The sequence below is a fragment of the Pavona decussata genome, unplaced genomic scaffold (assembly GCF_977016875.1).
Source record: "Pavona decussata unplaced genomic scaffold, jaPavDecu1.1 SCAFFOLD_190, whole genome shotgun sequence".
NCBI classification, from domain to species: Eukaryota; Metazoa; Cnidaria; class Anthozoa; order Scleractinia; family Agariciidae; genus Pavona; species Pavona decussata.
The window spans coordinates 1,376,071-1,389,569 of record NW_028145599.1 but is presented as its reverse complement, the minus strand read 5'-3'; the positions used below and the strand labels follow the sequence as shown (position 1 = coordinate 1,389,569).

General features: G+C 38.6%; 1 protein-coding gene across 1 annotated transcript in view; it reads right to left on the bottom strand.

Moving 5' to 3' along the window:
* Window positions 1-341: 341 nt before the first annotated feature.
* The window catches only part of LOC146462262 (uncharacterized), a 29,994-nt gene continuing 16,836 nt past the window's right edge, over window positions 342-13,499 (bottom strand). Inside the window, exons 10-18 of the mRNA XM_085085960.1 lie at window positions 12,230-12,423; window positions 11,127-11,234; window positions 10,423-10,773; window positions 8,459-8,711; window positions 6,717-7,054; window positions 6,533-6,625; window positions 3,369-3,585; window positions 2,150-2,361; window positions 342-638 (exon numbers count right to left, since the gene is read on the bottom strand). Coding sequence (XP_084942086.1) covers window positions 507-638; window positions 2,150-2,361; window positions 3,369-3,585; window positions 6,533-6,625; window positions 6,717-7,054; window positions 8,459-8,711; window positions 10,423-10,773; window positions 11,127-11,234; window positions 12,230-12,423 — 1,898 coding nt within the window. The 3' untranslated portion in view covers window positions 342-506. The remainder of the gene's footprint in view (window positions 639-2,149; window positions 2,362-3,368; window positions 3,586-6,532; window positions 6,626-6,716; window positions 7,055-8,458; window positions 8,712-10,422; window positions 10,774-11,126; window positions 11,235-12,229; window positions 12,424-13,499) is intronic.

Sequence of the window (13,499 nt, the reverse complement as noted above, 5' to 3'; positions counted from 1 at the left end):
TCGTAGTTAGTACGCAACTTTAAGTTGCGAAAAGAAAGCCTGGAAAAAATTAAGGCTTGAACGGGATCCGAATGCATGACCTCTGCGATACCGGTGCAGTGCTCTACCAACTGAGCTATCCAGCCAACTGGGAGCAGGTCATACTGTGAGTTCGTAATATACCCGTGAAAGATGAATAATTGAATGTAACTAATATATATGAAACATATATTTTGAACTGCGGATGAAAGATCATATAGAAGAATGATCCTCGTAGTTAGTACGCAACTTAAGCAGTTGATTATCAAATACAGAAGAACACTTTGATCTACTTGTAAAACAAAGACGAGTTGCAGCCTGAATTGCAGCGGTAAATGCCATTTTATTGATGCGTGTATACCTGTCAAATATTTATGTTAATATATTTCTTTACTGATAATTTTATCATTGACTGATTTAACGTCAATACATCAGTTTAGTTAAATTTTAAAGTGCTTTTTACTGATTCCGTTGAGACACCAAAGAGCTTAATATTTCTTGTGCATCTTTGCACGCTTACGTGCAGAATGCTCACACAATCGGTCGTCTGGTCCAGTGGGGTATTGCGCGGCCCAATAGTAAAAATGCGCCCACACGTTCATTTTGGTGAATTTCGTCAGCTGAAATGAAATACAAGAATGTTTACTTTCATGTAAAGTAATGCAGGGGTTATAAACGGGTTCAGGCTCAAAGCCATGCCCTAGTGGAGTCGCACGTAGCTTTTAATGCCTTGTGTTCACTTTAAACAGACTCGAATTGACGGCCAAGTTCAGCTCTTTGTTATTTTGTAAATGTCTTTAAACTTGTGTCTTCTTGCAAGTCGAGCAGGATACCCAAAGTAAACTTATGTAAGTAATTTCGCATTTTCAAACTTCAAATGGTTTGCGACCCCTCTTGGCTTGGTTCATAGAATAATCAAAACGGAACAGTAGGATTTATATGACTCCTAAAGATAATATATGACAGATAAGGTCTTCAAATAACTGTCATTATCTGTTTCAAATGTGTTTTTAGGCTCTTAAGATCCTGAATAGGGGACAAATGAATATGTAGAAGGAGACCTTGCCCAGGTGCTTTACAAAAGGAGAAGGACCTTTACAATTCCTACGGAACTTTTAAAAGTATGTAGAGTAGATGTTCCCGCGACAATTTCACATTGCATAGTTTTTTTTAAGCAGCTCGATTCGGGCACTGAGTTTCAATAGTTTTGAATTTAAGGTAATGAGAAATGTTCCACCCATTTGAGCCGTAATTACCGGGAAATATCATTGTATTCACATTATCTGGTGCAGATAGTCCACCAGGTTTATATTGCCTGACATTTGTCTTTTTAAGAATTACATTAATAAAAAAAAAAAAAAAAAGAAGTTCATCGTAGCTAACAAGGAATATGACATAACCTTCGTGAACAATGAAAAAAAGAATAGTCAATGTTTCTGTTCGAGTCAATCGTGAGGTTCCATGAATGCCGTCTGCTTAAATTAAATTGTGTCCATGAAATAACAAAAAGTTACTGCAGTCTCACCGAAAGCAAACAGAACGAACCAGTTTGTTTGAAATGTTTCTAGCGTCTCAAGTTAAAAACGATGTTAAATTAGGGGAACTCACCACAGTTCAGTGGTGGATCTAGAGAATAGACCCAGGGGGCGTAGGCCCCCAACTTATTCTTCAAGGAAATAAGGCCTCGTGCCCCAATGGTTTGAATTCGACGCTAGTTAAAACATGTTTACTCAGGGCTGACACTTTAGGAAAATGTCCGTCTTTTCGGCTGGAAGATTTCCAGTAGTACAGTAACAGATTGTAGTAGGGACACTAAAAGCCCTCTTTGGGTTGTGCCCTGTGTGAATCCTATATTAGTTTATTCTTACCGCAAACGTAAAGGGCCTCTATCTTTCAAAAATTTGGGGCTACTCACAGACGTTTAGAATTTGTAAAAAAAATTAATTTGTGTTTTATTGAAGTGCCCTAGTGCTTAAAAAGTAACGAGCGACAATAATTATCCGAGGGTACAACCTTGTACTTGCCATCAAGTTCAAAAGCCGAAAATGTTTCGATGCAAGTTAAAACGTGTTTACTTAGGATTCCGCGGCCCCGTCACTGCAGTTTGTAAGTTAGAACTTCAATAACTTACATCCAAGTCGCGACAGTTCAGATGTGTGATTGGTATATCATCACTGCAGGACAGTTCTTCGTCCACTGGAATGTGGAGCTCGTAATTTCCAAATGGGCTTCTGCATTCCTCCATCCCGAGCAGACGATCGTCACCTTGATTACGAGTAAGAGGATGTGTGCACATTGTTTTCCACCGATCATCATTTTGGTTGATGCAAAACACGGAGTTCACTTGGAGTAAAATAGAAATGAAAAGGACAGGAATGCCGTTACATTAAAAAAGTATAAGAATGACACAAGAGCTGAAGTTTGTTTGATGCATGACACTGGTGACAAAAGAAAGGTCAAAAGTTGAGACCCCACGGTGCACCCGCACAACATTCACAACCGATCTCCTAGGCTTCTCTGGGCTGAGCAGTTTAAGTCCGCTTCCCACTCTCTGAAAGACCCCATGGTCTGTGAACTGAAGTAACGCATTGGCTGTAGCAACTGCCGCAAGCAGCAAGAAACAAGACAAATCTTTTAGCCGGGCACCCTTCGTCCAAGTGGACTGAACATCAATTTTGTGTTCTCTGACTCTGTTTCTGGGGAGCATTTCACATGCACACGCTTTCAATTAGCCTCTCGTAGCTCGCCAATTTGTCATCACTTTTAGTTTTTTCTTACTCTACATCTTGTACGCGCTCACCGTTACTTCAAAGCACGGCGGGTGGAGGGTAGAGAACACGTTTCAACTACCCGCCCTGTTTTAAACTGTATAACGTAGCTCGCTTATTTCGTCACAGTGAAGATGTGCAGGGAATCGAAACGTTGGAGGTCAATAATAATAATTAATAATAATTAATATTTCTATGGCGCAAATTAACATGTGGATATGATCAAATGCGCCTTACAAAGTATGTAAGAAATTAAGTATTTAAAACAAATACATATTTGCTTATTTGGTCAATTAAGTATTTAAAACTTTTAAAGAAGTTATTAACCATTCATTTTACAGTAAACAGTATTATCAATATTATAGTCCTTCTCGATAAAAGATTGAAGAGAAGCCGTTCTGGGTAATAAAATAATGAAATTTATCAAATTGTATTATGTTGTGATGTTTCCAGCTCTTTCAATTTTAATATTACACCGAACTGCCCACAACCCTCCTTTTGCTCTCTGCGTTGGCTATGAATGCCTACGAATAGTTTAACAGAGATGCTAATATTTCATATTTTCCTCGTTTGGAGACTTACTTGTCCCACTCTGTTCTGCTTCTCGGCAAGCCTGGACATCAGTGATCGTAAACCGATTAAATGGCACCTGTCTATAGGACCCCAAATCCTGATGGTATAACTTGGTGCTGCCATCCCCAGCCCGGAAGTAGGATGCACTGAGATGGCGCAATTTGCCTTGAATGATACGAGGGACTGTGCTTGCTTGGGGCTCCTCACCTGTTAGCTCGATATGCAACTAGCAAGAAAGGTAAAAATAAGTCATCCTCTTATGCGGCCACTTTTTTTCTGGGGTAGTGCTAGCTACTGTCATGACACTACTAATAGGGAAGGTATCTGTGTGCAAACATTTGTTTTGTAATTGAAACGTGCCAACTGTTAAAAAAGCAGCAGCAACCAATAGGCCTTTCTTTGGTTGCCTCATAGGGTCACTATTGACTATTCTACTGACTGGCGACGCCAACCTATACCTATCACCGAATTATTATTTTTTTAAATTTCTTCCCTTATTTTTTTTACCTTTAAATGTTTAACTAAAGCCAATATAAGCCGAATCTGACCCTCTGCTTACTGGCCCGGTTGGTCTTGCTCATATGCCAAACATTCTGTATATTAATAGAATTTGAATCCCATTGACAGGTAGACACGTATTGGACGAAATGCCATGGTATGTTTTACAAAAAAGAGATGGATTTTATCAATCAGTGACACCGCCAAGTATCCCGGCTTGGAAAACCAAGATGATTAGAGTTCGTTAGTATTCATATTAGTTGAGTGTATTTCTGTAACATAGAAAACACATTTTCAGGTATAAATAGACCAGACAGAAACAATGTTTTTCTCAAAGATGCCTTCAAAAGACAAAGCAGAAATATGGAGTCTATTTATACATCCATTTTGAAATCGCTGGTGATCCTTGGAATCTGATTGGTCCAAAATGGTGCAATTTATTCCCAAATTGCACCATTTTTTGCTCTAAATCGCATCCTTTCTTTAGCACATCAAAATGGAAATGAAGTAACACAAATAGAATATTAATATTGACAATGATACTCTGTGATTTCAAAATGGATGTAATTAAGTGGTAATTAAACTTTGTGTCGTGCAATTTTGGTCTGAAATCATACTTGCGATTTCAAATCAAACTCGCGCTGCGCGCTCGTTTGATTTTGAAATCACGCGTATAATTTCAGACCAAATTGCACTCCACTCAGTTCAATTACCAATATTAATCTCGCTTTCGTCAAACGTTTTGTGTCCTACGTTATTTACGTTATGTTTTCAAGCAGTAAAGTAAACAAACTAAGCCGTTCCGTTTGGTTATGAAGGTTTTACACCGTAGGTATATCGCAATCGGTGCATGCAGTTTCTATGCTGACTGTTTCTGCACCGCTCATTAAAACCGTTTAGAGAAACCTTTCCGCTTGCCTTTCTATGAAAAAAAAAAGGACAAAATGAAGAGAATAGTCATGTATCAGAAGAGGAGGAATGATTTTCATTCGTTTTTACGTATTGGTAATATCTTAACGCCTAGCCTGGATTGGCAGACTTCTGGGTGACACGGATGATAAAAAGGAGGGGATTCGATCCGAATTTCTATCTCTATGGTAGCCACTTTCTTCTCAAATGTAATTACAATATCGCAGCCTTAACTCACAATTTAGCTCTTTTTTCCAAACAAAAATTCATATACTCTTTGGAATAATAAGTCGATAACTGTAGCCAACACTATTTTATTCTGGTTCGAACATAGAGTTCCTTACGTGTCTTGAAATACTAATGGTAGTTTCTTTGCTTTAATGAATTTAAAAATATACTGAACATAAAGACCAATTACCTACGCTGTTTTCAGTCGATTGAAGCTATTCCACGAAATATTAAGAGAAAAGCGACGGGAAATGTAGCTCCCTACCGTGATTTGTTTCCCGAAGACTAACACCTTGCTAATGAAATCGTGATTAATTTGGACCGAAATGTGTTACAAAAACTACCATAAATTGTTTTAATAGAAATTGCTCCATGAATCCAAGTGGCATAAGGAGTTGGCAGAAAACGTCGCCTGCAGATTCTGTCACTTAGAGAAAAAGTTTATTTATAACATATATACAGTAACATTTTTTGTATATATGTACATTCATTTTTTAGTATTTGTCTGTAGTTGTAGATCGTTGTATAACACATAAAATATAGCGTTAGTAAAGCGCGCGCTCTGGTAACGTGAAATTGCTTTCAGTTTGGCTTCTCGGCGACGTCGCTCGTTTGATTTCATCAAGATTTGCTGATTAGAGTCCTTTAGCACGCATCTTGTCTCCAATAGTTCAACTTGGATGATAAATCACCTAAGCAAATTTGTCTTCAACTGTGACGCAAAGAAGTTGAAATCATCGGCTCGTTTGAGATCTTATGGCTGGAGAAATCAATGGTCACAACGGAAGTGAACGAGACTCGGATACATTTATCAGTGATTTATCAGTGCGTTGACTGTTTAAATATGAAAGGCATGTTAAGAAATAACTTAGTCTAAAATTGGCTTCCGAGTGTTGCGCCAAAATATATATCGCCACTGTTACTATACTGTTCATTCCCGTTGCATAACGATGACGTTCTTTGGAAAGTATCATATTTCTGGTGGCGCTTTCACAACACTCGATAATAGACTGACACCCCAGGAAAACGTCCGGCGTTTCGACAGAAAGTTTTTCAAAAGTAAAGTGACAGGATTCTAGTAAGGACACTAAGTCCTTTTTTGGGTTGGGCACTGTGTGAATCCTAAACTAGTGTCTTCTTGCCGCAAACGTAAAGGGCTTCTATCGTTTATAAATATAGGGCCACTTACAGAAATTTCGAATTTGTCTACAAATTTACTATTTATAGTAATGCCCTAGGGCTTGAAAAGACTTTGGAAACGAGCGACACTATCCGAAAGTATCGCCTTGTACTCGCTATATTATGATGCTGAGTAATTGGAAACTGTACCATGAGGCTAGTTCAAACACATTTATCGATGCTATTTTTCGATTTGAGCGCGGCAGAAAAATATTTAGCGCTGTCCCAATCTCTAGTTTAACAATCCTGGCGCTCATTTAATATGGCATTTTTGTCCCTCGTAACAATTTAGCGAGAAATACGTTTGCAGCTGGTCGAGGTTATCTAGTATCTGATAATACGTTACTATTATTACATACCTGTAATAGCCTGATGTTATAGCAGGTGGAGCAACTGCTGTCAATATTGATGGTGAATGTAGTAAAACCGTCAGCATGTAGACTATCGAATACCTATGAAAGGCAAATCCTGGATTAGTGCGTCTTATATCTAGAAAAGCGGGTGTTGGTATGGTATTTGGGACCCATCGTTCTTAAGGCCTACCGATTTATTCTTTACACTGTCGAAAGTCCATCTTTTAATACCAGGTGTGTATATATTGGTAGTGAAACACCTCACTGCTTGGTTTTCAATCGTCTCAACGTTTTGCAGGACTGACACAAGTTCAGTCATTGCATTTAGTTTGCCGGTTCCTCCAGCGTTTTCACTTGCTATTCGTCTGAATGTTGCCAATGGACTGTCCACTTCCCACAGCGTTCGGAAGTTTATAGCTTTTCGCAACCTGTAAACTGTCTTCATAAACGATTCTTCAATCCTGTTGTAACTAGCGAGGAGATTTTCCAAGAATGTCAGGCGAAGGTCTCCACTCAAGGCAGAACCCCCTAAAACCAAACGTACAATTGATGTATCTGTACAAAATACTGCTTGGGTGGTCAGACACATTACATAGCTATAAATGTTGTTACAAGACAATAAATTACTTCCAGTCTTATTACATGGTCATAGCGTGAGAACGGGGAAGCACTAAATCAGATAGATAGGCTATCTCTCTGCGAAATTCACTGACAAATTGTTCCAACGCATAGAACCACAATATCGAAAACTATGCTTTAAAAAGTGTGTCTAGATCTGTGCTTCTGTTGTTATGGTCGTATTTGTTCTCAAAATCCACGATTTTGAGGAAAAGGTTTCATACGTAAGGAGCGTATTACATGGGACCAGTTAATTTCGAGAATTAGAGTATTCACTTCATCTATAGTCTTGCCGCTGGACACGGCAAGGATTTGGCAAGGATTTGGGACGGAAATTTTGCAACATCTAACCTACTGAAACTAAATTGAAAGCAAATTAACTAATCACCGAAGCCAGTTTCCGGCACAAAATACATCAAAATGCAGAATTCGTGAAATGCTGTAAAATGTACGCGTGATTCATGATTGGAAGACAAATAGGTACGTGAGTCGTGATTGTAACCTCTCCCCCCTCCCCTTTACTACACTGAGGTACTTAAATGCAGACTTGATAATGACGAACTTAGTTTCGTAAGAGTGGGGATGCAGACCAGTTACTGACAACCAAAGTTACACAACTTGAAAAGTCCACTTTTGACAACTCTACCGCCGACTTAAAAATAAAAATCAGGTATTGTCAAAGTAGTGAAAAACACACAAATCATGTTATGAATTACGTTAACACTTTGGGTTTAGAGTACCTATGACAATAGTGTAAATTGCTGCCAGGACAGTGATAGCAAGGATGCAAGAATCATATAAAAGGTCCTGTTGATTGAAGAACATCAATCCGAATGGTCCAAACAACGGTTTTCAACCACAACCACATAAGTCACCACCCATTTAGGTTTATCGATGGTACTGTAAGGAACATTTTTGTGTTTTTCTCTCTCAATCTATAAAAATTCACTTTTTACACATTAAACAATAACTGGACCCTTTTCGTAAATTACATTACTTCTCATCTATTCAAACTTCCGATTATTCTTGAGAAGGTGGCCATTTAGTTTCTGTTTCTTCGAAAAAACCTAAACGTAAATTGCGAATCCGACGAAATGAATCTGAAAAGAGATGAATGTGTGTGTGTGTGTAGCGAAGGGGAGGGGGGGGGGGGGGTACAATAGTTTTGGAAATTACTTTGCTACTTTGCTTTTTTCGAACCACTCGTTAGCGTCCGACTTAACGGCAGGTACCAACCTAAGCTGCAGGTTGTTAAGACAATAAGGAAAAATTAAATTACACTAAAACTTCAGACCTCTAAAAAGGTACAAGTACCTTGTGGTTCTTGATTATTTGTTATCGATTCTCGTGTCTGCTGGAAAAGTTGGATATCGAAGTTGAGTCCACCGATCTCATTATCCAGGTCCATTACTTTTGCTATCAGTTCAATGCGTTGCTCTCCGGTTAGAAAAAACGACTCAATATGTTGTTTGAATTCTGCTACAAGTGAACTTTCAGGCAGCGAAGTCACATCTAACATGCAAACAAGCTGACTCGTTAAGGCTTCTTTGTTCATCCCAAGGCTGGCCTGAAAGGCATTTGAAACAATTAAAGGTTTAATTCACGATTATTGTACTACGGACAAACACTCAGAGTTTAAGTTCAAGTTCAACGAGTTCGCCACAGATGTATATTGCGATTACACTGGTGGGACAGTACTATATTAGACTAAGAGAGTGGCCAGTAAAGGTAGTACCGCGTACTTCCAACTTGATATCCAAACTCCAAAGATAAAAGACTACAAATAATACATCTATACCAGTGGTGTTTTAAAGCATTGCAGCCATAAGTATTAAAACATGAAGACCCTTTTTCGTAATGTTTTTATATAGCTTTTAATTAATTCAATTGAATAGTTTATAACATGTTTTTTTCCGATAATTTTCATCGTGTACTTGTTATCTATTTCATTTCTATAACATGTTTATGCCAGTAAATAGTAAGGAGAAACGGGAAAACGACCAGAAACGCAAACGAACAAACAAGTGGAACTAAGAAAGAGTGAACGAACAACCGGATGAGCAAACAGACAGCCCTTAAGACCTTAGTCTCCTATTTATACATTATAGTTCTAATTATCTCCTGTTGTATGCTTTATCATATGTTTTCCATATTGTATTATATTTGTAATTTATTAATATATACTTAAGACTAATACTCCTATTTTCCCTATGGTACGATTTATTGTATCTTTTACATGGCTCTCTGGAAGAGCATTTTTATGAAAGGGATTCCGTGTTTAAATAAATAAAGATGATGATGATGATGATGATGATGACAGCCGAATGATCGAGTTAACAATGACACGGTCAAAAAAGCACTCACCAGTGAAAACAGGGAACAAAAAACCGAGTGAATGAGAGCACGAAACCGGATCAACAGCTGAAAGCCCTGACAAGACAGGTCTTTCATTTGAAGCCCATATCATCAAAGTAGCTGTTTACTCGGTCGTTCAGCTGTTCATCCAGTTTCTAGCGTTCGTTACTGGTTCTTGGTGGTGAGGCCTTAGTGGACCGTTTGATCGTTAACTCGGTCATTTTGCTATCCGTTTACTCCGCTCCAGAACTTCCGTTCGCTGGTTCTTCTACTTGCACGTTCGTTTGCGTTTCTGGTTTGTTAGTTTGGTTCTCCTTTCATCGATCCTCTTTACTATTCATTGGTATAAACATGTTATAATGAATTAAAAGGTCTATTAAAAATCAGAAAGACGTTTCTTCATGTTTTAATACCTATGACTAGATTTCTATAGAGAAAGACTTCTTCTTTCTCCTATCTGAACCACAAAAAACCCTGATCTATATGTAAGACACGTATAAGCACATAGAGTTGGCGCGTAATTTAACAAAAAAATCCTTTCCTTCCTTGGCAGCGTAATTTTTGAAATTGTCTTGTATTTGGTAATACATCTGCACTTACGACCGGCAAGTAGCCTTATCGAGTTCTCCCTGACAGAGATTTAGTAGATTATCATCTTGTTTTCAGTTCAACCAGTTACTCTGGGGTCAGGTTGGCTGTGTGTAAAAAAAAAATAGCGGCATATACGGGGCGCGATCCATTCAACCAGAATTTCCGGAAATTCCGGTACAGAATCGAATGTAACGGAAAAGTTCGTTTCCAAAATTTTGCAGAACCTCTGGATGTGGTCCTTTGGTTGTCTGGCCCTTTGAAATGGAAAATACTGTTCCATTTGACAAACGGGAATTTTGGCCCTAGGGATCGCGCCCAAGATTTGGTGTTACCTGCATAACTTCTGGAACGGAATCAACGTCCATCTGACTGAAATTTAAATCGCCTGAGTCCAACAGAGGAGTGTAGTTTTGACCAAATGTCAACCACTTTTTAAGTTTTTCCTTCATTTTGTCGAGCTCTCCAAGGCATTCTGTATCTGCCAGGTTGGCTATTGTCCCTAACGCCCCGTCAATAGCTACAAAGGGATCTCCGCCGATCCTACCACTCGCGAATGCTGTGACGCCCTGAAGAATTGCTAAGAAATCATCTCGATTAAGCTTGGCTTGACTGTAAACGTCTTGCAGCATATGCTTCAATCTCATCATCATGCCTTCCATCTCTGACTCTAAATATTGTATTGACTGTGGGAAAGACAAAATCTAGCATCTCATGGAATAAAATATACTCGTTACAGTGATGTTTTGTAGGCATGTTCGTCAAACATTTAAAGGCCTGTTTAACTTGTTTCAACCAAATTGAATAAGGGATTATTTAATGGAGATTTTTTCTCAACCGAAACCCTGCTGGTTGATTTTGCGACATCTTCGTCCGTTTTATTTTTTTAAATGCATGTGAGTTTGCTTTGAATATATGGAACGTATGTGGTAGGAAAATGGCTCGCTATTTTTCTTTGCATTGGTAATTTGTTCAAGCGGGAACAGAACGTTCGAGAGTCCTTTTAGAACCAGTTTATAAAACGCTCGATTTTTGTTACCTGAACGTAAAGTTCCTTCTCGTCCAGGGAGACCAGCCTTGCTTCTATCAAACGCTCCTCCTCCACATTAAATTGTAATCCAGCTAATTCGGACATCTGTTGGGCCATCTATAAAGAGCATGACACTGAATTCATAATGCTATCATAAATAGAAATATAAGTAGCAAATGGTCTTGTTGAACGTGCAGTGGTATGTCTTGGTTTCCTCTGATAAAAGGCTTCTCTTGATTTAGCCTATTGTTACTTTGGTCGCTGGTTCTGATCTGTTAGGAAGTTGTTGCGATGTTAATGAAAGACCACGTGACAACGAATGATCTCCCCTCTAACGAATATGAGGAGTAATAAACATGCAATCTAAATGTCGGCATTGTCCACTGTTCATTGTCCAAGACCTTATGTCAAAGACCATTACACAGTTAACGTTTTCAGCTGACGATGACGACTCGGCCTAGCAACGTGTTAATGATTAAAAGTCCTTAATCAACTAGTAATATTCAAAGTCATTTAGTCTGGGTGGACGGATAGTTCGGCCAGATCTAGTTCGAATGATATCAGGGGTCTTGATGATGTGACTTCCTGGGCTCTTAGTGATCCCTCTGTCACTTGTTGGACTCGTGATGGTGTCTTTCTTAACATCCGGAGTCTTGATGATGTCTCTCCTGTTTCGCCTGTAGAGAGTGCTATTGCTGGTCACAATTACTGAACGAGGGGTATGGTCAAGTTTTGTAACTGTAGTAGGCTTCCAGCCATTCTTTGGTTTTAGGCTATAACGAGAATGTGTTGTAAATTTCCAGTGCTTCTTCTCCGAAATGAAGGATATGGCGACTTGTTGCTTCTCGGGTTTCTTTATTGATCCTGAAGCTTCCATGTACAGTTGAAATCGCTGTTTCCACTTACGCCAGTTACCTGCAACATTTCCCTCTAGAGTTAGCGGTGAGGGTGCCTTAAATTAACTCATTTTGAGCGAGATTTTCGTGTTTTAAACTGTGTTTGAATTCTAGCACTTCTGACACCATGCCATGTTTATGACGTAATGATGTAATACATATATCATGGCAGTTGTATGAACCAATTTGGATTACCAATCTCAAATTACCACATACTTGTTCAAACGCTCCATTGTTTTCTATGGAAGCTTTGATGTTATTGTAAGTTTTCTCATAACTCAGGGCAGACGACACTAATGATTCAGCTTTCCTCATCAGTTCTTCCCACTTAATTCGTGGTGCAAACAGTTTGTTGTTTCCGAAGATATCGTAGCCCTCTTTGCCGATGAAAGCAAGTTTTCTCCTTGCATCTGGAACAAAAAGAAATCAGATATTGAATTATTGACCGTGCATAGGTGAATCAATTATGACTGTGAGTCCTCGACGAAATGAACACCGTGAACTTCATCTATCTGTGAGCTATAGTAGATCTTTAATATCATATCTGAGACAACCCTGCTACCAACTAACCAATCACTTAATCAACCACCAACCAACCACCAATCAATCAATCAATCAATCAATCAATCAATCAATCAATCAATCAATCAATCAATCAATTGATTGATCGATCGATCGATCGATAAACTATGTGAAACACGGTTTTAGAATTTGTTAATCAGGTGATTAGATAGTAAATATATTTTCCTCGTACCTGAAATACTTGAATTCACATTTTTTTTTACTATAACTACCGTATTTCCTCTATTTAACCCCTTTCTAATAAGTCCCCTTTCAGAGATAAACAATGTGAAAACACCCTCCATCTTTAAGCCCCTCCCTCATTCTGGTTGCAAACTATAACAGTCTGAGTTTTCGCATCACCTGCTGTCCGTTATGGGGGCCAGAATCACCATCTCACAGAGTGAAATGTGTAACTGTCACAAGTAAAAGAGTAAACAAGATAACATTCATGAAAAATTGTAGTCGTCCTTGTATAGTGAGTGAACCTTCATTTTAATTTCAATGAGGGAAACCTGTTCAAGCATTTGTAGAAATATTGAATAAGCCTCCTCCCTCTATTGAGTTATAACTCGATCGATCATTACTATCACTCTTTATCACTAGATAGTACAATAATAGTTTCAATCAAATACCTAACCCTTGATAAACAAATTATTATTATTATCATTATTATTATTACTAGAAATACGTGACTCGCAAAACATCGCGAAGCTGGGGCTGGGTGGAAAGCCCTCTTTCGTGTTGCAGCATCAAATGAAAAGATTAAAAGGTTTCTCAACATAGCAACTATTTTGATGAGCATGGTCTTTTCGCAGTTCCACAGGCTAGTTTGCGGTTAAAAATCTATTTCTGACGCGATAAAATGTACAATGGGCGTGCAGCGTTGTCGTGTTCAATGAATTTATTTCCCACGGAAAATTAT